The sequence below is a fragment of the Heteronotia binoei genome, chromosome 15, assembly GCF_032191835.1.
Source record: "Heteronotia binoei isolate CCM8104 ecotype False Entrance Well chromosome 15, APGP_CSIRO_Hbin_v1, whole genome shotgun sequence".
Classification (NCBI taxonomy): Eukaryota; Metazoa; Chordata; class Lepidosauria; order Squamata; family Gekkonidae; genus Heteronotia; species Heteronotia binoei.
This window is the reverse complement of record NC_083237.1, coordinates 53,950,518-53,976,426: the sequence shown is the minus strand read 5'-3', so window position 1 is coordinate 53,976,426 and position 25,909 is coordinate 53,950,518. Positions and strand designations below refer to the sequence as shown.

At 49.2% G+C, this 25,909-nt stretch overlaps 1 protein-coding gene across 2 annotated transcripts in view; it reads left to right on the top strand.

The window, feature by feature from the left end:
* Window positions 1-19,613, top strand: part of STAT3 (signal transducer and activator of transcription 3) — a 70,653-nt gene extending 51,040 nt beyond the window's left edge. Inside the window, exons 14-24 of one of the 2 annotated variants that reach the window (XM_060255433.1) lie at window positions 156-203; window positions 821-904; window positions 2,205-2,303; window positions 2,399-2,534; window positions 3,506-3,558; window positions 3,644-3,738; window positions 5,041-5,180; window positions 10,140-10,355; window positions 13,690-13,732; window positions 14,870-14,982; window positions 17,414-19,613. In XM_060255433.1, coding sequence (XP_060111416.1) covers window positions 156-203; window positions 821-904; window positions 2,205-2,303; window positions 2,399-2,534; window positions 3,506-3,558; window positions 3,644-3,738; window positions 5,041-5,180; window positions 10,140-10,355; window positions 13,690-13,732; window positions 14,870-14,982; window positions 17,414-17,469 — 1,083 coding nt within the window. In that variant the 3' untranslated portion in view covers window positions 17,470-19,613. The remainder of the gene's footprint in view (window positions 1-155; window positions 204-820; window positions 905-2,204; window positions 2,304-2,398; window positions 2,535-3,505; window positions 3,559-3,643; window positions 3,739-5,040; window positions 5,181-10,139; window positions 10,356-13,689; window positions 13,733-14,869; window positions 14,983-17,413) is intronic. The other variant, XM_060255434.1, reaches the window with a different exon arrangement.
* The last annotated feature ends 6,296 nt before the right edge of the window (window positions 19,614-25,909 follow it).

The window sequence follows — 25,909 nt, the reverse complement described above, 5'->3', positions numbered from 1 at the left end:
TAGAGCTCTCTCAGCCCCACCCACCTCACAGGGTGTCTGTTGTGGGGGGAGAAGACACAGGAGATTGTAAGCCGCTCTGAATCTCTGATTCAAAGAGAAGGGTGGGGTATAAGTCTGCAGCCGTCATCGTCTTCATTCCTGCCTTCTCTCCATAGACGCTGCGGGAGCAGAGATGCGGTAATGGAGGAAGAGCAAACTGCGATGTGAGTTGCCCCGGTGCCCTGTTCACGTGCAATAAAACATTAGTTTGCTTAGCTCCGGTGAAAATGTGGGCACTGCAAACTTCTGCTCTGGGCTGCCTCCTTGTTCCCTCCAAAGCTCGGTGACTTTTCTTTGGAGCCCACCAGATGAGTTCAGATACTCTCCCAGATGTTCAGTCAAGTAGCCCTGGTCAGGACTGGCCCTAGACTGTCGGACACCCTAGGCAAGGCTGACTTCTGGTGTCCCTCCCCCCGCGCTGATTACATCACCAAGTCACAAGGGCACCCCCAGTTCTTGAGCCCCAGAAGGCTGGCGCCCTAGGCAATCACCTAATTGCCTAGTGGCAGCGTCAACCCCGCCATGGAAGTCTTTATACTCATTATCTGCTGCAAAGCAAAGATCGCCTTGGGGGGGAAGAAGTTGGCCATTGTTGGGCTTGACTGTAGGGGCCCAGAATTAGATTTGGCTCCCAACTTCATCAAATGGCCTCGAGAGTATCCCCCATTTCTCAGCTTAAGCTGCTTCACCAGGGTGGTTTCCAAGATGAAATAAGGATGTCAAAGAACGATCCAGGTAACTATTTCATGGTTTTTCTTTCCCCTTCCCACTCCCTGCTCAGGCTTCTCTCATCGTCACGGAGGAGCTCCATCTCATCACCTTCGAGACAGAAGTCTACCACCAGGGCCTGAAGATTGACTTAGAGGTGAGCTCTGGAACAGCTCCCTCCCACGCCCAGCTTTATCCTCTTAATGCTGGGTTGGGGTGCAAGCCAGGGCGGTGCAGGGCTTAAGAGGGAGGCACAGGTTCAAATCCCTCTTCTGCCGTCCAGCACTTTTGGGCCAGTCACATTCTCTCAGCCTTCCATGCCTCGCAGTGGTGTGATGGAAACAGATGAACAGAAGGCGACTTGACTCACTGCGTCGATTCTTATATCTGACCCCAGAGAGGAAAGCTTATTTCCCTCCTCCTGAAACAAACTTCATCGCGTGGCAGGATCAGATACGCTGAGGCCCAGTTTGCTGTTGACAAGAGAGCCAGTTTGTAGTGGTTAAGAGCAGCAAGCTCTATTCTGGAGAACTGGGTTTGATTCCCCACTCGAAGCAAGCTGAGCAACCTTAGGCAAGGCACGGCGCTCCCAGCCTAAAAATAAGCATAGCTCACCGCCTAGTGGTGCCAAAAAGGAACTACAGCTTCAGGCAGCCAACCAATGCAGCTGGAGATCTCCTGGCTAAATGGCCTGGATAGCCTAGGCTAGTCCTGATCCCATCAGTCTTCAGAAACGAAGCAGGGTCAGCCCTGGTTAGTATCTGTACGGGAGACCGTCCAGGGCTGCTACGTAGAAGCAGGCAGTGGCTAACCACCTCAGTTTCTTGTCTTGAAAACCCTATGGGGTTGCCATAAATTGGCTGTGACTTTGCAGCACTTTATTCACACACACTGTGTAGAAGATACAAGAGAGCCAGTTTGGTGTAGTAAAGTGCACGGACTCTTATCTGGGAGAGCCAGGTTTGATCCCCCAATTCTCCACTTGCAGCTGCTGGAATGGCCTTGGGTTAGCCATAGCTCTCGCAGAGCTGCCTTTGAAAGAGCAGCTTTTGTCAGAACTCTCTCAGCTCTCTGTTTTGGGGGAGGGAAGGTAAAGGAGATTGGGAGACACTCTGAGACTCTGAGATTCAGAGTGAAAGGCAGGGTATAAAACCAATACCATCTTTTTTCTGCAAAAAAAAAGATTGAATTGTGTGCCAGGAAGCATAGGGCCCTAATTCAGGTTTGGACCCCAAGTTCATTGGGTGGCTGTGAGAGTATCTTGCATCTCTCAGTTTACACTACCTCACCAGGGTGGTTTCTAGGATGAAACAATATGTTCCTTCAGCCGCTTCCTGTATCTGCCACACTGGCAAGAGCCTCAGAATGCCTCTAGTCTGACAGAGGCAGAAGAAGCTGGGAGGAAGACCAGTTCATTTGTGCTTACAGCCTCTGTTCCTTTCCTTTCCTTACCGTAGACCCACTCGCTTCCTGTAGTGGTGATCTCCAACATTTGCCAGATGCCGAATGCCTGGGCGTCCATCTTATGGTACAATATGCTGACAAACAACCCCAAGGTATGCTGGGAGAATGGAAACTTTGACACGCCAGGATGAGCAAAGAGCTTCTCTTTTCCTGCTCCCGAATCAAAACGTTCCTCTTCCCTTGACAGAACGTGAACTTCTTCACCAAGCCGCCGATCGGCACGTGGGACCAGGTGGCCGAAGTTCTCAGCTGGCAGTTCTCCTCCACCACCAAGCGGGGCCTCAGCATAGAGCAGCTGTCAACACTCGCTGAGAAACTGCTTGGTAATGGACTGTGCTTTTTCTGAGTTTTGTGTGTGTGTGTGTGTTTAGCTCTGCTCTTAATGATGTAGTGTAGTGAGGGGTTTTTTTTTGTTTTAATGGTTTTTAAAGGGTGATTTTATTATGTATGCTTTAATTTAAGAACATAAGAAGAACCCTGCTGGATCAGACAAGTAGTCCAGCATCTTGTCTCACACAGCGGCCAACCACTTCCTTTGGAGGGCTCACAAAAGAGTATAGAGGACCAGGCCTTTCACAATATGAACATAAAGAGAGCCCTGATGGATCAGAGCAGTGGTCCATCTAGTCCAGCATCCTGTCTCACACAGCGGCCAACCAGTTCCTCTGGAGGGCCCACAAAAGGGTATAGAGGCTGAGGCCTTTCCCAATGTGAACATCAGAAGAGCCCCGCTGCATCAGACCAGTGGTCCATCTAGTCCAGCACCCTGTCTCACACAGCAGCCAATGCAGTTCCTCTGGAAGGCCAACGAACGGGGCATGAAGGATGAGGCCTTCCTGTGATGCTGCCTCCAGGCTGGCCCTGAAAAAGGAAGAAAAGCGGGGTGTAAATTTTATAAAATAAATAACAGCCTCAAGGAAGATGCCCTTTGGTCCTTTTCAAATCCACATTCCATTAAGCTCACAGGGATCAATTTGGATGGACAGCAACATTTCTTGGATAGGCTGTTTTGCAGGGGTACAATTCTAGCAGGAGCTCCTTTGCATATTAGGCCACACACCCCTGATGTAGCCAGTCCTCCAAGAGCTTAGAAGGCTCTTTTTTGTAAGCTCCAGGAAGATTGGCTACATCAGAGGGGTGTGGCCTAATATGCAAAGGAGCTCCTGCCAGAATTCCACCCCTGCTGCCCTGTCACATTGGATGCCTGGCACCCCAAAAATTAAATCCCAGGGAAGATTTTCCCCCCGCAGGGTTGGCAGCCTTCCTGATTGCTTTTCTTTTTCCCGCATTCCAGGACCGGGTGTCAATTACTCTGGATGTCAGATAACATGGGCGAAATTCTGCAAGGTAAGACCTTTGGAAGGCCAGATGTGTGGTGCCTGGGCCCCAGATGTGACTCCGGTTTGCTTACACGGGTCTGCTGTTTGTCTAGGAGAACATGGCAGGCAAAGGCTTCTCTTTCTGGGTCTGGCTGGATAACATCATTGACCTGGTGAAGAAGTACATCTTGGCCCTCTGGAATGAAGGGTGAGTGAACCTCTGCCCTCAAGACAGCATCTCTGCTCCAGAGAGGGGTTTTCTGCCTTAATAGAGGTCTTCTTGAGGCAGGGGATCTCAGTTTTTCTAAGCCCATGAGCGCTTTTGGGCTTGATACAGTGTAGTAGGTCCAGCCACAAAAGGCTGCTGTAGGATGTGGGGCCAGCCACAAAATGGCTGCTACAGCTTACCTTTAAGAACACACATTCTAAGATAAGGAGAGGAGGGAGTACCTAATTTGACACCAATTAGTTCTGCATTCCGTGGAGCGTTTGTGCTTGAAGCAACATATCAGATTTATTTAGCAACGTGAGAGTTTTCAATAGAGATGTTGGAACGTTGTGTTTAGCAACTGGGAGAGCTCTCTACAGGAACAGCGAAGCATTCTGCACAGCCAGAAATCTTTTACAGCGATAGATTCTTGGGGGAGAATATCTGAAACAGCCCAGAAAACCAGCCAGCCGTAGAATCATATCACTGAAGATACATTGTGCTTTGCAAAGACCCACTTAAAGATGTGTTAAATGAACAACGCCATTATAAGTGACTTTGACCGATTTCCCACTTACCTTACGCCACTCTCATATTCCTCTTCCCAGCGGGGCTTCCTTCCGATTTCACACTCTCTGCCCCGGGGCTGAAAGTAACGTCGGTGTTTCCGTGTGGCAAACAGAAACTGGTTTTTAGAGGTTTCTGTTTGCTGCGGGAAAATGGCGACTTTACTTGCAGCCCCGGGGCAGATAGCGTGAAATCGGAAGGAAGCCCCGCTGAGACGAGGAATGTGAGAGCAGCGTAAGGTGAGTGGGAAATCGGTCTTCAATATTTTGGACATGGTTCTTTATAGTTTGGACAGGGTGGAAGTGACTTTACAGCGACATTTATATTTAGCACGTATTGATTGCACAATTTTTTCAATCGTGTTTTGAACAATTTAGAAATTATATTTGATAAATTCGTGCCTGGTGTGGGATTATTTTCGTTAGCAGTTTACCTGAAGCCATACGGTGAAGATCCTTGCGCAAAGCGACATTTTTAAAAATCTGCGCAGCCAATCAAATCTCCAGTGAGCAGCCAGAAAGTCTTGCTGGGAAAAGCCCCAGGCGGCCTTGCCCACTTTCTAAAAACACTTGGTGGGCACCAGGAAAGGTGTCGTTGGGAACATTGGCACCACCTTAGGGACCTCATGGTAGGAGGGCTTTGTTTTAGCTCAGTGTTGGAGTAGCAGACCCTGTGGGCAGGGAGATGCAGGCTTGGAAATATCTCAGAAGCTAAGCTGGAGTTTGTCTTTTGCAGGTACATCATGGGTTTCATCAGCAAAGAGCGCGAGAGGGCCATCTTGAGCACAAAGCCCCCCGGCACCTTCCTGCTCCGTTTCAGTGAAAGCAGCAAGGAAGGTGGAATCACCTTCACGTGGGTGGAAAAGGACATCAGTGGTAAGCGGTGCTTCCCTGGCCCGGTTTATTGGCGATCCTTAGCTAGAGATAGCAGGGAATAAAACCTGGAACCTAATACATAAGAGAGCGTACACCAGATTGGTATAGTGGTCTCTAATCTGGAGCACCGTGTTTGAGCCTGCTTCGGCGGGGAGGGCGGGATATAAATAAAATGTATTATTATATTATTATTGTTATTTCCCCATGCCTCCTCCCCGTGCAGCTGTTGGGTGACCTTGGGCCAGTCACGGCTCTCAGAGCTATTCTTTCAAGAGCCGTTCTCTCAGGGCCCTTTCCGCCGCACCTACCTCTCAGGGTGTCTGTTGTGGGGAGAGGAAGGGAAGGAGATTGTAAACCACTCTGAGTGAAAGGCGAGGTATAAGTCCAATCTCCTCCTCTTCTGGCCCCTTTTTATCAGTGGAGATCCTTAGCTGGAGATAGTAGGGATAAAACATATGAACATATGAAGCTGCCTTATACTGAATCAGACCCCTGGTCCACCAAAGTCAGTATTGTCTTCTCAGACTGGCAGCGGCTCTCCAGGGTCTCAAGCTGAGGTTTTTCACACCTATTTGCCTGGACCCTTTTTTGGAGATGCCAGGGATTGAACCTGGGACCTTCTGCTTCCCAAGCAGATGCTCTACCACTGAGCCACCGTCCCTCCCCTGCTCTCCAGGGTCTCAAGCTGAGGTTTTTCACACCTATTTGCCTGGACCCTTTTTTGGAGATGCCAGGGATCGAACCTGGGACCTTCTGCTTCCCAAGCAGATGCTCTACCACTGAGCCACCGTCCCTCCCCTGCTCTCCAGGGTCTCAAGCTGAGGTTTTTCACACCTATTTGCCTGGACCCTTTTTTGGAGATGCCAGGGATCGAACCTGGGACCTTCTGCTTCCCAAGCAGATGCTCTACCACTGAGCCACCGTCCCTCCCCTGCTCTCCAGGGTCTCAAGCTGAGGTTTTTCACACCTATTTGCCTGGACCCTTTTTTGGAGATGCCAGGGATCGAACCTGGGACCTTCTGCTTCCCAAGCAGATGCTCTACCACTGAGCCACCGTCCCTCCCCTGCTCTCCAGGGTCTCAAGCTGAGGTTTTTCACACCTATTTGCCTGGACCCTTTTTTGGAGATGCCAGGGATCGAACCTGGGACCTTCTGCTTCCCAAGCAGATGCTCTACCACTGAGCCACCATCCCTCCCCTGCTCTCCAGGGTCTCAAGCTGAGGTTTTTCACACCTATTTGCCTGGACCCTTTTTTGGAGATGCCAGGGATCAAACCTGGGACCTTCTGCTTCCCAAGCAGATACTCTACCACTGAGCCACCGTCCCTCCAGACCTGGAACCTGCTGCATGGAGAGTGTCTGCTCTACACCTGAGGCTCTTCACGTGCTTTTGCAGGCCACAAGGATTAGTAGTGCAAGTTTGCCCCTTCTGTCTTCTTGGGTTGGCGGTCTTAAACTTTTTCTGGTATCCAGCCAGTTAAAACAGCTTTGCAAGAGGGCACTGTTTGTACATATGGTATGGCGGGCGCTCCTTTTTAAAAGTTTTTAAGCAGAGGCTAGATGGCCATCTGATAGTAATGCTGATCCCATGAATTTAGGCCGATCGTGAAAGGAAGGACGAGAAGGGACAAGCCAGTGCTTGGCTCTCACGTTCCTTTCTTACTTGCCCAGAGTAATGCTAATCATCACTTTGGGGTCAGGAAGGAATTTTCCTCCAGGCCGGGTTGGTCTACGGATCCTGGAGGTTTTTTTCCCTTCCTCTGGGCATAGAGCAGACGTCACTGGAGGAACGGTGGGGGGAGGTAGTTATGAACTTCCAACATTATATACGGGGTTGGACCTTTTTGGTACCTTCTAGTTCTATGTTTCCCAACAACCAGACTTAAAGGGCATCTCCTAACACACAAACACCCCCCCCCCCAAGTTAACTGCCTCAGTATTCAGCAAGCCACTTCTGAGAGTAATAGCTCATCACACACATCTGTTCTGTTTTGTGGTACAGTAAGCAGCGCTGGATGACTTCAGCAAATACACCAAGATGCCCAGTGCAGCAGAAAGCTGCCTTACTTTCCAGCCTGACGTGTGGGAAAACTTACCTTCTAACTTCCAAATATAGAGATCATTGTAGATGCAGGACTTAATTTGCTCATTCAGGGCTGAATGTCAGCTCTAAGAGAGCCAGTTTGGTGTAGTGATTAAGTGGGTTTGATTCCCCACTCTTCCACTTGCAGCTGCTGGAATGGCCTTGAGTCAGCCATAGCTGTTGCAGGGGTTGTCCTCGAAAAGGGCAGCTGCTGTGAGAGCCCTCTCAGCCCCACCCACCTTACAGGGTGTCTGTTGTGGGAGGAGAAGATATAGGAGATTGTAAGCCGCTCTGAATCAGAGACAAGGGCCGCGGTCACACTCACCATTAAATCCATTCCTAACCCGTCGCTATTATACCCCGCAGCTTTTTTACAATGAATTTCCTGATCAGAGATCCCTCCATCCTTCAGTTCTAAGCAGCATTGGTCCCGTTGTTGGTTGATCAGAGGTATCAACCGGACCTCATTTTTTGAGATGGCATTCCACACTCGCACAAGCGCAGTACCATGGGATATTGTGCTTGGCTTTTTTTTTTTAAAGGTGCCAGAAAAGGTGGGCAATCTGCCCCCCCCCCATTTAAACACCCAGAAAGGAAGGGGAAGCCCAGGAGTTCTCTTTGCTGTCTCTCCGCCTGGCGGGGAGACAGCAAAGGTGGGTGATCTTCCTCCCCCCCCCCATTTAAACACCCCGCCGTGGTGTTTAAATGGGGGGGCACGGCAACTCTCTTTGTTGTCTCTCCGCCTGGCAGGGAGACAGCAAAGGCGGGTGATCTTCCTCCCCCCCATTTAAACACCCCGCCGTGGTGTTTAAATGGGGGGGAGAGCACGGCAACTCTCTTTGCTGTCACTCCGCCTGGCAGGGAGACAGCAAAGGTGGGTCACCTTCTTCCTCTGGCGGGGAGACAGCAAAGGTGGGCGATCTGCCTCCCCCCCTCCCATTTAGGAAAGGTCCCCTGTGCAAGCACCAGTCGTTTTCGACTCTGGGGTGATGCTGCTTTCACAAAGTTTTCACGGCAGACCTTTTACGGGGTGGTTTGCCATTGCCTTCCCCGGTCATTACACTTCCCCCCCCAGCAAGCTGGGTACATATTTTACCGACCTCGGAAGGTTGGAAGCCTGAGTCAACAATTGCTGGCGCAATGATATCATTTGGAGTGGGCTCTCGTAGGGAAGTGGATGTGCGCTTGCGACGAGTCGGCTACAATGGAGCGTTCAAACATACAAAGTACGCGCGGGAGTCGTCGGAAGCATTCTCATTCCGGATTTAATGTACTATCAGTCAGTCAGTCAGTCAGTCAGTTTATTGCGGCTCTAGGCCAATCAACAACAACAACACAACTCATCAATAACAGTACAACACAACACCAAGCTAAAATATAACATAACAATATAAAATTATGTACAACCATCAAAAAAGTCCGCATCTCAGTCGTGGCAGTTCGGGACACGAACAAGCCAACGACCATTGCCAGATGCTGATGTTTGGACAACCGCATAAAATCCGACATGCATCTGGCTTTCATCCATGCCCATCTCGTCAGTTTATGTGCGTCTGGCCTCGGCCAGAGGCAGGGTATAAATCTACAGTTCTTCTTCTTCTGGGCATCAGTTCAAGGTGTACCTTCCTTGCTTGAACGGGAAATGACAGATAGGCACATTTTTTCCTAGCTAGCAAGTACTAAATTGCATTGAATGTACAAAACGAGTTACAAAATACAGAGTCAGTTGCTGATTTCAAATCAATATGTAGAGTTTAGCCTGTGCTTCCTTGACTCTCTGGGCCCATGGCTTCCCGGATCTTCTCGGCCTCCCCACAGCAAGTTCCTCCTGTCCCTAGACCCAGTGTGCTATTTTTCTCACAGCCAAACTGATCTTAAACTTCTTCCACAATATCGATGAGCCTTCCACTTCAGGTGGCCTTCCGCTAAACAGCATTCATGAGAATACAGTGACGGCACATAAGAACAGAAGAGAAGTCATGCTGGATCAGGCCAGTGGCCCATCCAGTCCAACACTCTGTGTCACACAGTGGCCAAAAACCCCAGGTGACATCAGGAGGTCCACTAGTGGGTCCAGGACACTAGAAGCACAGCAGGCTCAGCCAAATGGCTAGAGGATTGTCCCACCTCGGATACCTAGTTTTTCAGTGGTCTGGATATATTTTATTCCCCAAGTTGTGATTCCCTCCCCCCATTCATTTGTAGCTGAGAGCCAGTTTGGTGTAGTGGTTAAGTGCGTGGACTCTTATCCGGGAGAACCAGGTTTGATTCCCCACTCCTCCACTTGCACCTGCTGGAATGGCCTTGGGTCAGCCATAGCTCTCATGGTCTTCTTCCCCTGTAGTGGTTAAGTGTGCAGACTCTTATCTGGGAGAACCGGGTTTGATTCCCCACTCCTCCACTTGCAGCTGCTGGAATGGTCTTGGGTCAGCCATAGCTCTCATAGACCTTCTTTCCCTGTAGTGGTTAAGTGTGCAGACTCTTATCTGGGAGAACCAGGTTTGATTCCCCAGGTTTGATTCTGGGAGAACCAGGTTTGATTCCCCACTCCTCCACTTGCAGCTGCTGGAATGGCCTTGTGTCAGCCATAGCTCTCTCAGAGCTGTCCTTGAAAGGGCAGATTCTGGGAGAGCCCTCGCAGCTCCACCCACCTCACAGGGTGTCTGTTGTGGGGGGAGGAGATATAGGAGATTGTAAGCCTCTCCAAGACTCTCATTCAGAGAGAAGGACGGGATATAAATCTGCGGTCGTCTTCTAGCAACTCTACTTATTGACCTTGGGTTTTTTCCGCCCTTTGCCAAAAGATTGTGCACGTTGTTCCTTTTTGGAGCGTCCCTGTTAATGTCCCTTTTTGCCCATTGCTTTCGCTTGCTTCAGGGAAGACACAGATCCAGTCGGTGGAGCCGTACACCAAGCAGCAGCTCAACAGCATGTCCTTTGCCGAGATCATCATGGGCTACAAGATCATGGATGCCACCAACATCCTGGTTTCCCCCCTCGTTTACTTGTATCCCGATATCCCCAAAGAAGAGGCCTTTGGAAAATACTGCCGTCCTGAGAGCCAGGAACACCCCGAAGCTACTGACCCAGGTAGTTGTTGGCTTTCTGCGCCGTTCCCCCATTTTTTTTGTGTAGCAAGATTCCAAGATGGCGTTAATTGAGTTGACTGTTCTTGGGCAGGGAGGGGCATCTGTAACCTCTGGGCACATTTGGAGTTCTGACAACTCCCTCTAGGCTGTTAGTAGTATGAGCTAGCTCACAGTGTTTTGGCCTCCGGCTCACACGTTTTTGTCTTAACTCAGGGAAAAATGGCCCCGGAGCAAACTAATTTATGCAGCAGCTCACAACTTTAATGCCCATAGCTCACAAAGTAGATTTTTTTGCTCACAAGACTCCACAGCTTAAAAGGAGCATTGCTGACAAGGCACGGTGGGTGCAGCAACCAAACGGCTACTGCAGGAGGCAGTCGGCCACAAAATGATGGCCGTAGCTTAGCTGCAGTGACACAGTATAGACCCTTGGGCTGCGATGGCAGCTGCTGCCAAAGCAACGTTTTAAAAAGTCTGCACGGCCGATCAGAAGCCTTGCTAGGCAAAAGCTTTACCTGGCCCCACCCACATGCTATAAAAACACTTGGCAGGCACCAGGAAAGGTGTCACCATGGGCACCACATTGCAAACTCTTGGTCTGTTAGAATACTGGCATCTGCTCGACTTGCTTGCGTGTGCTGCGCCTTGGGTACATTCTGGCCAGACGGAGGGTATAAGAGAGCCAGTTTGGTGTAGTGGTTAAGTGTGCAGACTCTTATCTGGGAGAACCGGGTTTGATTCCCCACTCCTCCACTTGCACCTGCTAGCATGGCCTTGGGTCAGCCATAGCTCTCATAGACCTTCTTCCCCTGTAGTGGTTAAGTGTGCAGACTCTTATCTGGGAGAACCGGGTTTGATTCCCCACTCCTCCACTTGCGCCTGCTGGAATGGCCTTGGGTCAGCCAGAGCTCTCATAGACGTTCTTCCCCTGTAGTGGCTAAGTGTGCAGACTCTTATCTGGGAGAACCAGGTTTGATTCCCCACTCCTCCACTTGCAGCTGCTGGAATGGCCTTGGGTCAGCCAGAGCTCTCATAGACCTTCTTCCCCTGTAGTGGTTAAGTGTGCAGACTCTTATCTGGGAGAACCGGGTTTGATTCCCCACTCCTCCACTTGCGCCTGCTGGAATGGCCTTGGGTTAGTCATAGCTCTCGTAGGAGTTGTCCTTGAAAGGGCAGCTGCCGTAAAAGCTCTCTCAGCCCCACCCACCTCATAGGGTGTCTGTTGTGGCAGGGGTGGGAGGGGAAGTAAAGGAGATTGCGAGTTGCTCTGAGACTCTGAGATTCAGAGTATAGGGCGGGATATAAATCCAATATCATCATCATCTTCTTCTTATAAATCGTGTTTTGGGAGAAGCTGTACTGCCAGAGTTCCTGAACTCAGGATCGCGTGGTGTCTGTGACAAGGCAAGGAGGCCTCTATCCCATTTGCCCTTCCTTGCTCTCCTGTTAGGGGCTTTGTTGAATGGGGGTGGGGGTGGTATCCACAGAACTAGTTAATGCGAGTGGCATCACCGACAACAACCTCCCACCCACCCACCCTGAGCACATTCTCATGTAGGGGATTAGAACATAAGAACATAAGAGAAGCCATGTTGGATCAGGCCAATGGTCCATCCAGTCCTCACTCTGTGTCACACAGTGGCAAAAAATTTTATACATACACACACACTGTGGCTAATAGCCACTGATGGACCTCTGCTCCATATTTTTATCTAAACTCCTCTTGAAGGTGGCCATGCTTGTGGCCGCCACCACCTCCTGTGGCAGTGAATTCCACATGTTAATCACCCTTTGGGTGAAGAAGTACTTCCTTTTATCTGTTTTAACCTGGCTGCTCAGCAATTTCATCGAATGCCCACGAGTTCTTGTATTGTGAGATAGGGAGAAAAGTACTTCTTTCTCTACTTTCTCCATCCCATGCATTATCTTGTAAACCTCTATCATGTCACCCCTCAGTCGACGTTTCTCCAAGCTAAAGAGTCCCAAGCGTTTCAACCTTTCTTCATAGGGAAAGTGTGTTTGGTGTGTTTATTTTTATACTAACTTGCTGTCCCTTGTTTTTGCAACCGTGAGGCTAAGAATAAGACGGCAAAAAACTGATACCGATACTGAAACCTTTATTAGGCATTTTTTCATAGGAATCCAGGTAGTAGAAAGTAGGAGGCAATGCAATTATATAATAAAAGAAAATGCCATTTAAAACTATAAACATCTAAGTTTGGGATAAAATCAAGGACAAACTAAAAAAAAAAAAAAGATCGCGTTAATACTTTGTTTCTTCCCTATGCCGGTAAGCCCATCCAACTCAATTTAGTTATTGCCCAACAGTGAAAATAGACAAGGAAATAATATTTGTTGAGACATGCATACAAGTAGAGTAAGGAGATATTTGTTTAAGGTTAAAACAACACAGATCTTACTTTCCAACTTTGCTGAGAATTCTCAGCCTCAGTTAGTAACAGTACTGGGGGAGGGGAAAATAAACTGAAAGGGATAAGATGGGATGGAACTGGAAGAGTAAAACTGCAGAGGGAGGAACAGGTAAGGCTAAAGAAGAAGAAGAAGCAGGGTGAAGGAGGGAAGGGTATATCAGAAAGGTGGGGAGGAAACAGTGGCTGCCAGGGGAAGAGATGGGAGGGGGGATAAGGTGGTAGAGAGGAAGAAGGGGGAGGGCTGTAAGGGCTACTAGGGAAATACAGGTGGGGGATGGCAAAAAAGAGAACAAAACAAGAGGGAAAGATGGGCAAGGTTAGATAGCAGGTCAACATAAGCCCCTGTGAATTGTTGCCATTTCTTGAGGTCCTCCTAGTTTTTTGTTTGGTTCTTTTTAATTTCAACCTCAGGTTTAATGTTGTCTGCCTTGGGTTCAAGACTCCCACCAAGCTGTGGGGTCCCGTGAGCAAAAATTCTACTTTGTGAAAGACTGGCATTAAAGTTTTGAGCTACTGCATAAATTAGCTTGCCCTGGGGCCGTTTTTCCTGAGCTAAGACAAAAATCTGTGAGCTCACACTAACTCCGCTCAGAGGGAACCCTGCTTGGGTCTCCTCTCCCAACTCCAGCTCTTTTGCTACTCTCTGTTCCACGGAATAGGATTTAGAAGTGGAAGGACGAGAGAGCGGCTCAGCAAACTACCTCAGAAATACATAAAAAGCCACACGGCAGCTGCCAATTTCGCCTTGCACTTAGCATGCCTCTGCGCATGATTTGCCACATCCCTGAATGACACATCTCTAAAATTTGTGGGAAGTAGCAAAGGAGCTGAAGTCGAGAGGGGGGAACCCTTGCTGCTCTGCTGGATTCATCAGCTAAGAGAATGCTTCTCCTTCTCCCCAAACAGGCACTGCTCCCTATCTAAAGACCAAGTTCATCTGCGTGACCCCGTAAGTATTCTCCCTTCTCAAGAGGGATGGGATCCCACAGCACGGGGGGCGGGGGGGGGGAGGGAGGGAGGGGTGTAGGGCCTACAGAACTATCCGGTGTGGCTTGTCTATAAGCAAAGCTCACTTCCTTGGCTGTCTTCTGACTGCCTCCTCTTCAGAAATGGCCCTCTTCCCTAAACTACAAGATGAAATATGGCATCCAAGGGGGGAAGGGGGTACGCATTGCTTTCCACCACCACCGCCACGATGGGTTGCCAGGTCCTACTTGGCTACTGGTGGGGGGATCCTGGGTCCTTTCCAGGTTCTTCTGCTACTTGTGCAACATGATGACATCACCTGGAAGCGATGTCACCATGCCACCAACTTCGGAGGGGTGACACTAGTTTATGGGCAAAACTCTATGGTTTGCAGCTGATTTTACTGTAGAGTTTTGACCAAAAACTAGAGCGTCGCACTGCAGCGTCAGTGATGTGATGACATCACTTCTGGAAAGTGTAATCATGTTGCTTCTTGGGCCAGCTGAGGGTGGGATTTTCCCCCCACTGGCCAGCTGGCTGCCAGCTGAGAAGCACCCCACAAAAAGGGGGGGGGTTCTCTCCACCCTCAAAGGAGTCTGGCAACCCTAACCACCACCTATGCTGCGATTAGGAACGGTGCTCCGTAAAAATCCCTTACGAAAGTCATAACAGGGAGGGAGAAAGAAAGGATAGTAATGAAAGGGGCAGGGTTCCAACTTATTTTCTATTCCCTGGATCTAAGACTGTAAAATCAGAACAATTATTAGAAATTCTGGGTGGTGGGCGATGGGGAGAGGGTTCTAGGTCTGATGGTGCCCCACTGCAACAGAGCTGAGTTCCCAGCTTCTGGGAGGGGGGGCATGCTGTTGCATAGGGGTTGCCAACCTCCAGGTGCTGCCGGGAGACCTCCCAGTATTGCAACTGAACCCCCAGACAACAGAGGTCATTTCTCCTGGAGAAAACAGCTACTTTGAAGGGTGGGGTTCTATGGCATTATATACCAGTGGGGTCCCTCCCTTCTCCAAACCCCACCCTCCCCAAATCTCCAGGTATTTCCCAACACAACTCTGCCACTACAGCCGCTGTCTCCTCTTCTCCGTGGCCCCCACCCCTTTTCCAGGACCACTTGCAGTAGCACCATTGAGCTGCCCATGTCTCCCCGCACGCTCGAGTCTCTGATCCATTTCGGCAATAACGGCGAAGCAGCAGAAGGGAATGCCAGCGGCCAGTTTGGTGAGTGCGGGGTCTGCAGAGTGGCTGGAGGAAATGGGGGGGGAGGTGCTCTGCAGCTGCATCTGTCGTAGAAAGAACCACGGGAGAGTTCAACGTGTGGCGCTGAGGGTGCCGCTCAGCTGCACAGAAGCACTCCCAAGTTTCCGTGATTGTTTTTGCATATGCCTAACTTTGCATGTGGGAGCCCCGTGGCGCAGAGTGGTAAAGTGCAGTCCAAGCTCTCTGCTCACGACCTGAGTTTGATCCCAGCGGAAGAAGAAGATGATATTAGATTTATATCCCGCCCTCCACTCCGAAGAGTCTCAGAGCGGCTCACAATCTCCTTTACCTTCCTCCCCCACAACAGACACCCTGTGAGGTGGGTGGGGCTGGAGAGGGCTCTCACAGCAGCTGCCCTTTCAAGGACAACCTCTGCCAGAGCTATGGCTGACCCAAGGCCATTCCAGCAGGTGCAAGTGGAGGAGTGGGGAATCAAACCCGGTTCTCCCAGATAAGAGACCGCACACTTAACCACTACACCAAACTGGCTCTCCTGGTTCAGGTAACCAGCTCCAGGTTGACTCAGCCTTCCATCCTTCCGAGGTCGGTCAAAGGAGTACCCAGCTTGCTGGGGGGAAAGTGTAGACGACTGGGGAAGGCAATGGCAAACCACCCCGTAAAAAAAGTCTGCCGTGAAAACGTTGTGAAAGCAACGTCACCGCAGAGTCGGAAACGACTGGCGCTTGCACAGGGCACTGCCTTTACCTTTTTAACTTGCATGTGGTTAAATGGTTAAAGAAAATTTGCATCCGGTGCTCCTGCTAAGCCATGGAGCTTTGTGAGCAACAGTTCTCCTTTTCTGAGCTACTGCACACGTTAGCTTGCTCTGGGGCCGTTTTTCCTGAGCTAAGACAAAATGCGTGAGCCGGAGGCTAAAAACTGTGAGCTAGTTCATACCCACTCAGCTTAGAGAGAACACTTTGCATTAGTGCTTGTGGCTCCTCCTTACAGGTCCAGGGAAATGCCGGTTGCCACTTTGAAGTCAGGAAGCAAGCTGGGGGTAAATTTATCTCCAGGCCGGTTTGGCCAGGGATCCGGGAGGTTTTTTGCCATTTTCTGGGCATGGAGCAGGGATCACTGGGGATGTGGAGTGGGGGGAGGTATTTGTGAATTTTCTACATTGTGCAGGGGGTTGGGCTAGATGACCCTGGAGGTACCTTCTGTTTCTGTGATTCTATAAATGCTCCACTTTGGCAAAGCTTGGATAATTGGATGAAGTCATGGGGGTTCGTGGAATTAGGAGATAGGTGGGACAGAAGGAGCTTTTAAAGAAGAGGATATTGGATTTATATCCCACCCTATACTCTGAATCTCAGAGCGGTCACAATCTCCTTTACCTTCCCCCCCCCCTGCCAACAGACAACCTGTGAGGTAAGTGGGGCTGAGAGAGCTCTTGCAGCAGCTGCCCTTTCAAGGACAACTCCTACAAGAGCTATGGCTGACCCAAGGCCATTCCAGCAGCTGCAGGCAGAGAAGTGGGGAATCAAACCCAGATAAGAGTCCCCGCACTTAACCATTGCACCAAACTGGCTCTTGATTGACATGGTGTGAAATTTCAGCTGGGTTCCAGGGTGGCGGGGGGAAGAAGACCAACAAGGAAGAGGGGTACCAGGTTCTAGGATGAGGACAAAAGAGAAATGGAGGCTGTGGGAAGGGAACTGGGCTGACAGGAGGGAGGGCTCTGAAGAGTTTTCAGAGTTGGGAGAAAAAAGAAAGAGGACTCCTGCAAAGAGAACTTGGAAGGCTTGGCTTGAGGGCAAAGCGACCGGCAAGAGGGCCCAGAGGAAAACACGAAGGGGAGAGACAGAGCAGCTGAAAGTCAGCAATCAAGGCGAGAGAAGTAGCAACGCGATGCAAGTGTTTAGAGGGCTGCGTATTCTACAGGCTTTTTTTTTTTAAAAAAAATCCAGATTCTCCTGAAAGAAAGCTGAATCCTGTGGCCCCTTATAAATTATACAGTTTGCTTACTTTTATGTAACTTATTCCGCCTCTGCCTGACACTCCACAAGAAGGGGTGAGCGCTGAAGGACAGTCTAGCTTTACCCGCCGAGGACAAAAACTGCTGCACTGGACCTTAGGGAGGCTGCTGTGAGAGCCCTCTTAGCCCTATCTCCCTCATAGGGTGTCCGTCGTGGAGGGAGAAGGTATAGGAGATTGTAAGCCGCTGAGTCTCTGATTCAGAGAGAAGGGCGGGGTATAAATCTGCAGTCGTCGTCGTCTTCTATGGTGTGCTCCCTCTTGCAGATATGTGAGGTCAAGAACCGTGCTTAGCGTTGAGAGTGCTGCAGGTTCTGAATCAGTTCTTGAGTCGGATGCTGGTGTTTGGCTGTCTGAGACTGAAGTGAACACCCCAGTATGGCAGCTGGAACACTTTCCTTTTCCTCCCCCGCAGAATCCTTGCAGTTTGACATGGAGTTGACCCCTGAGTGCGCCTCCTCGCCCATGTGACCAGCCCCACCCAGTCAGCTGATGGTTTCCGGCTTCCTGGCTTAGAATGGCTCCTCTTCCTGCGCAGTCACGGAGCCCGACCTAACAGCCACCAACTAGGCAAGAGACCCGTGACCGTGGCTTCTCCTTTGGCCGCCTCAAGCATACCGTGGCTGGCAGCTCCTTGCCTGACTAGAGGGGAGAGTCCTATTTTTAGTTTTGGTTTTGTTTGTTTTTTTTGAAAAAAAAAATATTTTTTTTCCAGATGTATAAAGCTATTTGTTTCAGGAGTCTCTTTTGTGTACGTGTTTTGGTAGACCAAGTGCCTCTTTGCAACCGCTCTTCAGTTGTATTTCTTGGCTTCCTGTATGCATTCGCTGCATGCTACAAAAACACTGCTTCTCCGGCTCTGGCTAACATCCAAGCGTGCGCAGTCACAAAGAGGCTGAGTCTTCTCGATGTGCAAGTAGGAATCCCCACCCCAAAAAAACAAGCTGTGCATCAACACAGGGAAGGCAGATTTTACAGTCAAGGCATTCTTTAAAATCCCCTAGCAGATATCTATTTTAAGTTTGCCCCACCTTCTGCTTTGTTAAGTGGTGCAAAAAACTAACATTTTTTTTAAAAAAAAACCAGGATAACAGCCCTGTGAAGTAGGCCCTTGTTGCCAGGCAATGCCGGCAGCCTGATTCCCTTGCACTTTGACGCTGGTGCCTGCAGCTCCACTCCCTGAGTGTTGTGCTCTTAATGATGAGGAAAGGGGATCAAGAGAATCTTCTCTGTGCAGTATAACCATGTCAGAGGTGGGATTTGAATCTGGGGCCATCCAGAACAGAGTCACTTTCTTTCTCCACAGTTCTCTCATGTTGTACAGCTGGGGTGGCTTCATGGGTGCAGGACATTCTTGCTTTCAGCTCTCTTAAGGCCTCAGCCCCAATAAGGAAGGATTCTCTGAATTAATGGCTTAACCGTTTGCGTCTCGTTGCCAGCATTTAGCTCCCAGTATCCCAGCTGTGCCCCCATCTAGATGGCCCAGGCTGGTCAGATCTTGGAAGCAAAGCAAGGGTTAATCCTGGTTGGTACTTGGATGGGAGACCACCAAAGGCGTCCAGGGTTGCTACGCAGAGACGGGCAATGGCAAACCAGCTCTGAAGGTCTCTTGCCTTGAGAACCACTTGAGGAGTTGCCCTAAGAAAGCTGTGGGCTTGACAGAACTTTCCCCCACCATTCCTCCTGTGTGTCAGAAATAAATCTTTGAAATATGGACATACGAAGCTTCCTTATACTGAATCAGACCCTCGGTCCATCAGAATCAGTATTGTCTACTCAGACCGGCAGCAGTTTTCCAAGGTCTCCAGCTGAGGTTTTTCGCGCCTACTTGCCTGGACTCTTTTTAGTTGGAGGTGCCGGGGATTGAACCTGGGACCTTCTGCTTACAGAGCAGATGCTCTACCATTGAGCCACTGTCCCTGAAATGGTGGGTTTTAAAAAAGCCCCGAGAGCCAGTTTCATTCCCTTACCTCTCCAAGCTTCATTGCATGGACTTGGCCATTGTTTTTTTCCTTGCAAGATCCTTATATTCTGATCTGTAGGCAAAGGCACTCTGCGTAAGTTTCATCAGCGGTGGCCTCTCCGTGCCTCTTGCTGTGGCTTTAGTGGCTTCCCCCGGCAGTCCCTGTTGCCCTCTGCTTGGTTGGGATGCTGACACTCCAGTGCAGGACAACAAAGTTCCAGCGATGCCTAAGCGGCTGGTTGCAAATTTCAGCTGCGGGAGCAAGAGAAAGGAGTGGGACGAGTTCTCCAGTATTAGTTTAGAGGAGACGGCTGGACAGGAGGTAGAAGAGGTCGTAGCCAAAGCTTTTTAGGTTAACCTGTTCCCTACTGGAATGTTTGCCCATTAGGAACAGAATGGTCTCTCTCTTTTTGTTTGTTTTTGTAATGCCAAACTAGAAGCATTCGGACCAGAGCAAAGCTGCCTTGGTTCCTTCTAACCAAATAGCTTGTTCATGCCACTCTGCGCCTTATTATCAAGCTGATCCTCTCCCCTTTCTCCCCCTACCTGTATGCTGTCTCTAGACCATCAAGGTTTTAACCTTTTTTTTTGTATATTTTATTGCTGTATCTACAAGCTTTCAACTTTCTCTAAAATAAATGTTCCAATGCCACTTTTTCTTTCCTTTTTGGGAGAACAGCAGTGAGTGTTTTGTGTGTATTATCTCTGTGTGATCTGGAAAGGAGGAGGAGGAGGAGATGATGAAAATGATGACATTGGATTTATATCTTGCCCTATACTCTGAATCTCAGAGTGGTCACAATCTCCTTTACCTTCCGCCCACAACAGACACCCTGTGAGGTGGGTGGGGCTGAGAGAATTCTCCCAGAAGCTGTCCTTTCAAGGACAACCTCTGCCAAAACTATGGCTGACCCAAGGCCTTTCCAGCAGCTGCAAGTGGGAATGGGGAATCAAACCCAGTTCTCCCAGATTTATTTATTTATTTATATTTCGATTTGTATCCCGCCATTCCCACCAAAGTGGCTCAGATAAGAGTCTGTGCACTTAACCACTACACCAAACTGGCAGGAAGGGCCTGGGAGAAGACGTGGGGTGGGGAGGAAGAGGTACAATCTCAAGACCCCCAATGAACCTGACTGTTCTGAGGGGCCCAAACAGTATGATGCAGGTTCAGAGTAAGGCTTTTGCCCACTTATGGATTTGGTTCATACACTGTCTACCCTTCTCACTGAGGCTCAAGGTAGATTGCAACAGTGAAAGTCAAAGCAGTCAGCGGCATGAGACATCTAAGCAGCAACCGGATCAGGACTAGGATGTTATGAAAATCTGAAACAAGACGCTACGATGGGGGACCTGCAAAACTTGCAAGGCGGAATCCCACCTTCCACCCCACGTCTTTCACAAGTCCAGCCCAAACATACCTGCCTTGAAGCCCCAACTGAAATGATTCAGGGCTTTTTTTGTGGCAGGAACTCCTTTGCATATGAGGCCACACACCCCTGATGTAGCCAATCCTCCAAGAGCTTACAGGGCTCTTCGTACAGGGCCTCCTGTAAGCTCCAGGAGGATTGGCTACATCGGGTGTGTGGCCTAATATGTAAAGTTCCCGCTACAAAAAAAACCCCTGATGATCCATTCAGCAAACACGGTCTGGTGGAGTTTGGATCTCTCGAAAATAGCTGATGCTAGATCTCACAATCACGGCTGAACTCGTGCATCAACACAAACCCTCATATTGCTGTGCTTGTTCTGCCTGAAGGAAGTCAGCTGTGCTAGAAGATAAACCGCACCTGTCTCCAAGGAAAACTGGCTGCTGTTCAGAAGCACGTGCAAAAATGTGGCTCGTTCTCTGCTGTCCTGGACCAGATTTTGTACAGCCCCTCACTTTGCTCAGCGCAGGCCGTTAATTACCTCTGCGCTTCTGTCTTCAGCTTTCACAGTGCAGCTCAAAGGGAAAGGGGCAGCTGCAGTGAAAGAGCGCCCCCTGTTGTTGAGAACAGATCATGATTCAAAGCCAATGGCACCTTTAAGACCAGCAAACTTGTATTTGAGGTATAAGCTTTTGTGTGCCCACAAACTACTTCAGATACATTGACTTGGAAGTTACTAGTCCATGCATATAGGTAGAGGGTGAGCAGCAAATTAGCGTACAACATAATGAAGACATTTAACAAACAGGAATAACAAGTTGGGTTTATATGGCTATCATTTGTTTGGGTTTAATTCTTGGGGGGGAACAGTGAAGGAAATAAATATTATCAAAATTGGAGACTGATGGGCAGATGAACTCTTCTTAACTGTGGAATGCTGAGAGTCACAATAGGTTAGTTTAGAATAGCAATTCCGAGCCTTTTAGGTATGGTGACCCACAAGTCCATATTTACTTGGTGCAGTGACCCAAGGCTGAGACAAGCGGTTTTTCCCCACCTCCAGGACAACCACCTAGTTGTGTCTGAGAGGACAGATGAAGTATCTCTCCTTGTAACACAGCAAGGTCCCCCAGATCATGGGTGCAGGGATTTCGTCAAGCACCCTCCCCACGCTTCAAGTTTATCAGAAAGTGGGCGGTAGGGTTGCCAATCCACAGGTGGGGGCAGGGGATCCCCCGGTTTGGAGACCCTCTCCCCACTTCAGGGTCGTAAGAAAGCGGGGGGAGGGGAGGGAAATGTCTGCTGGGAACTCTATTATTCCCTATGGAGATTTATTCCCATAGAAAATCATGGAGAATTGATCTGTGGGTATCTGGGGCTCTGGGGGGGGCCCTGTTTTTTGGGGTAGAGGCACCAAATTTTCAGTATAGCATCTAGTGCCTCTCCCCAAAATACTCCCCAAGTTTCGAAAAGATTGGACCAGGGGGTCCAATTCTATGAGCCCCAAAAGAAGGTGCCCCTATCCTTCATTATTTCCTATGGAAGGAAGGAATTGAAAAGGTGTGCTGTCCCTTTAAATGTGATGGCCAGAACTCCCTTTGGAGTTCAATTATGCTTGGCACAGCCTTGCTTTTGGCTCCACCCCCAAAGTCTCCTGGCTCCACCCCCAGTCCCCAGATATTTCTTGAATTGGACTTGGCAACCCTAGTGGGCGGTAGGAGGGAGAATATCTGCTGGGCATTCCATTATTCCCAATGGAGACCAATTCCCATAGGGTATAATGGAGAATTGATCTGTGGGTATCTGGGTCTGTGGTGGGGCTGTTTTTTGAGGTAGAGCACCAAATGTGCAGCATAGCATCTAGTGTCTCTCCTCAAAACACGCTCCACGTTTCAAAAAAGATCGGAAGGGAAGGAGAAGCCGCCTCCGCCTCTTTCTGAAGGGAGGGAAACGCAGCAGCAGCATCCTTCCCGCCGCTGGCTGCGACCGCCGGAGGGGGGCGCTGTTGGGCCATAGAGGAGCCCCGTGGCCACAGAAGAGCGAGAAAGAGACCGCCCGCCGGAAGGAGAGGAAGGACGTCCGCCGACGCGGCTTCTGTGACGTCTCTGCCGGCCCCGCCCAGGGAGTGGAGGGAAGACAGGTGGGAGTGGGCGGGACTTAAGCCAGAGGAGCCAGGTGAGGCTGAGGTCGCCAGTGTGGCCTAGTGGATCGCAGACACATCAGTTCGTCAGGATCAGCTAGGGTTGCCAAGCCCAATTCAAGACATAGCTGGAGACTTTGGGGGTGGAGCCAGGAGACTTTGGGGGTGGAGCCAGGAGCAAGGGTGTGACAAGCAGAATTGAACTCCAAAGGGAGTTCTGGCCATCACATTGAAAGGGACCACTGCACACCCTTTAAATGCATTCCCTACATTGGAAACAATGAAGGATAGGGGCACCTTCTTTTGCGGCTCATAGAATTGGAAACTCTGGTCCAATTCTTTAGAAACTTGGAGGGTGTTTTGAGGAGAGGCCCTGGATGCTATGCTGAAAAATTGGAGCCTCTACCTCAAAGAACACCCCCCCCCCCCGGGCCCCAGATAACCATGGATCAATTCTCCATAGGAAATAATGGCACGCCCTGCAGACATCCCCCCCCCCCAGCTTTCTGATGACCCTGAAGTGTAGGGAGGGCCTCCAAACCTCCCTACTGGGGATTGTCAACCCTAGGATCAGCAAGCCTCGCTTTTTCACAAGAGCAGAAGAAAACAGTTGGCAAGTTAGGGTCTTCTTGGTCTTTATACCTTATTTTCAATTTTTAAAACTGTTTTAAGAAAGAAAGCGTGGGGACCTCTGATCTAGGAGGCAAGAATTCAAGAGTTCTGGAAGCATCAAGAAGGAAGCTTTTCAAGACTAGTCCCTGAGTTTCCTACACCACTCTTGACTTGCCGCTTCACAACGTTCAGATCTCTGCCTTGGAGCTGGATTTTGAGGTTACTGGGGCATGGGATCTCTGGTTTTCAGGGCACAGCTAGTGTGCATCCGGGGTGAGCTGAGATGATATGGGAAGGTGGAACATCTAAAATGCAAAAGACACCCAGATTCAATGTGCAGGAGTTTTGTTATTCCTTCCGCCCACCCACCCCCCATGGAGAAGGGGATTAGACTGGAGACCCTCCAAAATGCTTTCCAACTCTTGCCCCCCTTTGACATGACCTCATGTCATGGGGCTTGTGTTTCCTAGTTGCCATCATTATGACATGACATGACATGACATAGTGATATGATAAGGGGTGGAATTCTAGGAGCTCCTTTGCATATTAGGCCACACCCTCCTGATATAGCCAATCTTCCAAGAGCTTACAAGGCTCTTTTTTGTAAGCTCTTGAAGGATTGGCTACATCAGGGGTGTGTGGCTTAATATGCAAATGAGCTCCTGCTAGAATTCCACTCCTGGACATGATCTTTCGTTATGACCCACTGGTATCAGAATCGTAGAGTTGGAAGGGACCTCCAGGGTCATCTGATAATCCAACCCCTGCACAAGGCAGGAGCTTCACAACTATCTCTCACAGACACACCCTCAGTGACCCCTGCTCCATGCCTAGAAGATGACAAAAAACCTCCAGGATTCCTGGGCAAACTGACTTGGAGAAAATGGCTTCCTGACCTCAAAGTGGCCATCAGCATTCCCCTGGGTGGGTCAGAAAGGAGAACTAAGCCCTGATACAACCCTTCTTTGTGCCCTTTCTCTCATGATCTGCAGGGACCTCCCTTCATCCATTGGTTTTGGAGTTTTTTTGTGCTTCGAAGCCTTGGTTTTGATGTTGCATCTTGAATGCTGAGCTCAATTCCCGGAGAGAGATATTAGCTTTTATCTAGGTAAGATTTTAGTGGATAAGAACCAGGAAATTACTATGAAGGCAGCAACATTTGCTGTACAAACCATAAGACGCCATAAACAGCTAATAGATAAAGACATTTAAATATCTGTAATATTTTAATTTACCTTGTTTTATAACTAGAAATGGGAACTGAAATTTTTATGTGTAACATTTTATATTGTAAAAAAGGTAAAGGTAGTCCCCTGTGTTTCTGACTCTAGGGTGACGTCACAGCACGACGTTTTTATATTGTACCCTAGCTGAATTGTATACCTTGGTTTTTCTAATGCCACTTGTTACTTATTTTTTTCTTTTTTGGATGGGTCTCTAACCATATTAAATTTGATTTGATAGAATTGATTTGATTTGAGGTCATAAAAGAGTAACTGTGGCAGCTTCTACATCAGGAACTCAAAGGGCAGCTTCTTGCGCAGTGAGGTAGCATCCCGGTGTGGACTGGTTTGGTGGAAGGCTGGGGGAAGAAAAAGCTCTCGATTTGGAGGGAGCGGGCTGGTTGGGTTGGTTGTGGGCCCAATGAACCGTTGACAAGACCCAGACTGACTTAGCTGGCAGCTTCTAAAGGCAGCAAAGGAAGGGATATGGCCCTGATCGGACCTCATTTTGGACAAGAGCTCACAGGAGCAGAGCTCCGGAACCTCTAAATTTTATTGTGCTCTTTCTTTCTTACAGCCCCCCCCCCAATACTTGCTTTGAGGCTCCATTGTTCAAACCGTGAAAATTTTGCTGAACTCTTAAGATTTGACAAACTTCTAATATTTTCCCCCCACAAAAAATGGGAAAATAAACAAAATATATAAAGCAGACAGATGGAAAATCTTTTTCATGCCACTGTGGCCACATAGGACAAAATAATTTTAAAAGTATGATGGCAGTAAGGTTTTATTATGACAATTATAATTCCAGGAGCATTTTAAAGTGGATGCTGAGCTGATATAATTCAGTACACCTTCCAGTGATGTCAAGGGTGTGTGGCGCATATGCAAATGAGTTGCGCTAATGAGCTCCAGCACCTTCTTTTCTGCAAAACAACCCCTGACCCCATTTGTCCTTATATTCCTTTTTATCTTTTCATGAAAACAGGACTGTCAATATCTGTATCTGAAGATGTGTGCGTGGCGCATGAAAGCTGATACCTTGAATAAAACTTTGTTGGTCTTAAAGGTGCTACTGGACTCAAGCACTGTTCCTCCAGAACAGGGGTGGCCAAAGTGTAGCTCGGGAGCCATATGTGGCTCTTTCACACGTATTGTGTTGTTCTCAAAGCCCCCACTGCCCTGCTTGGAGAAGGCGTTTAAAGTTGCTTTATTTCCACATCTCTCTCCTTCCCCATCTATTTTCCTTCCTTCCCTGAAATTCTGTGGGCTCTTCCCTCTAACAGTCCCAGGTGGGGAATTCTGTTGGTCAGCACCCACCCCAGTGTGCACCCCTAGGAGTGAAAGGGCCACCATTTACTTTTCCGAGAGAAAGTGCTAATGTGCCTTCAAAGACTCCATTGAGATGTGGGGGGCTGCTCTCTGCCCTGGAGGCCTGCACGCTTCCTCCTGACTAGAAACTTATGGTTTGGGTTATTGTGTGATAGGTTGCTGGAACACATTTCTGAAGACAGAGATTAACTGGGCAAAGTCAGACCTCACCCTGTACCCCCCCCCTTGCTGTTTTTTACTCTGAATCAGAGTGAATTTTACTCTGTTGCCC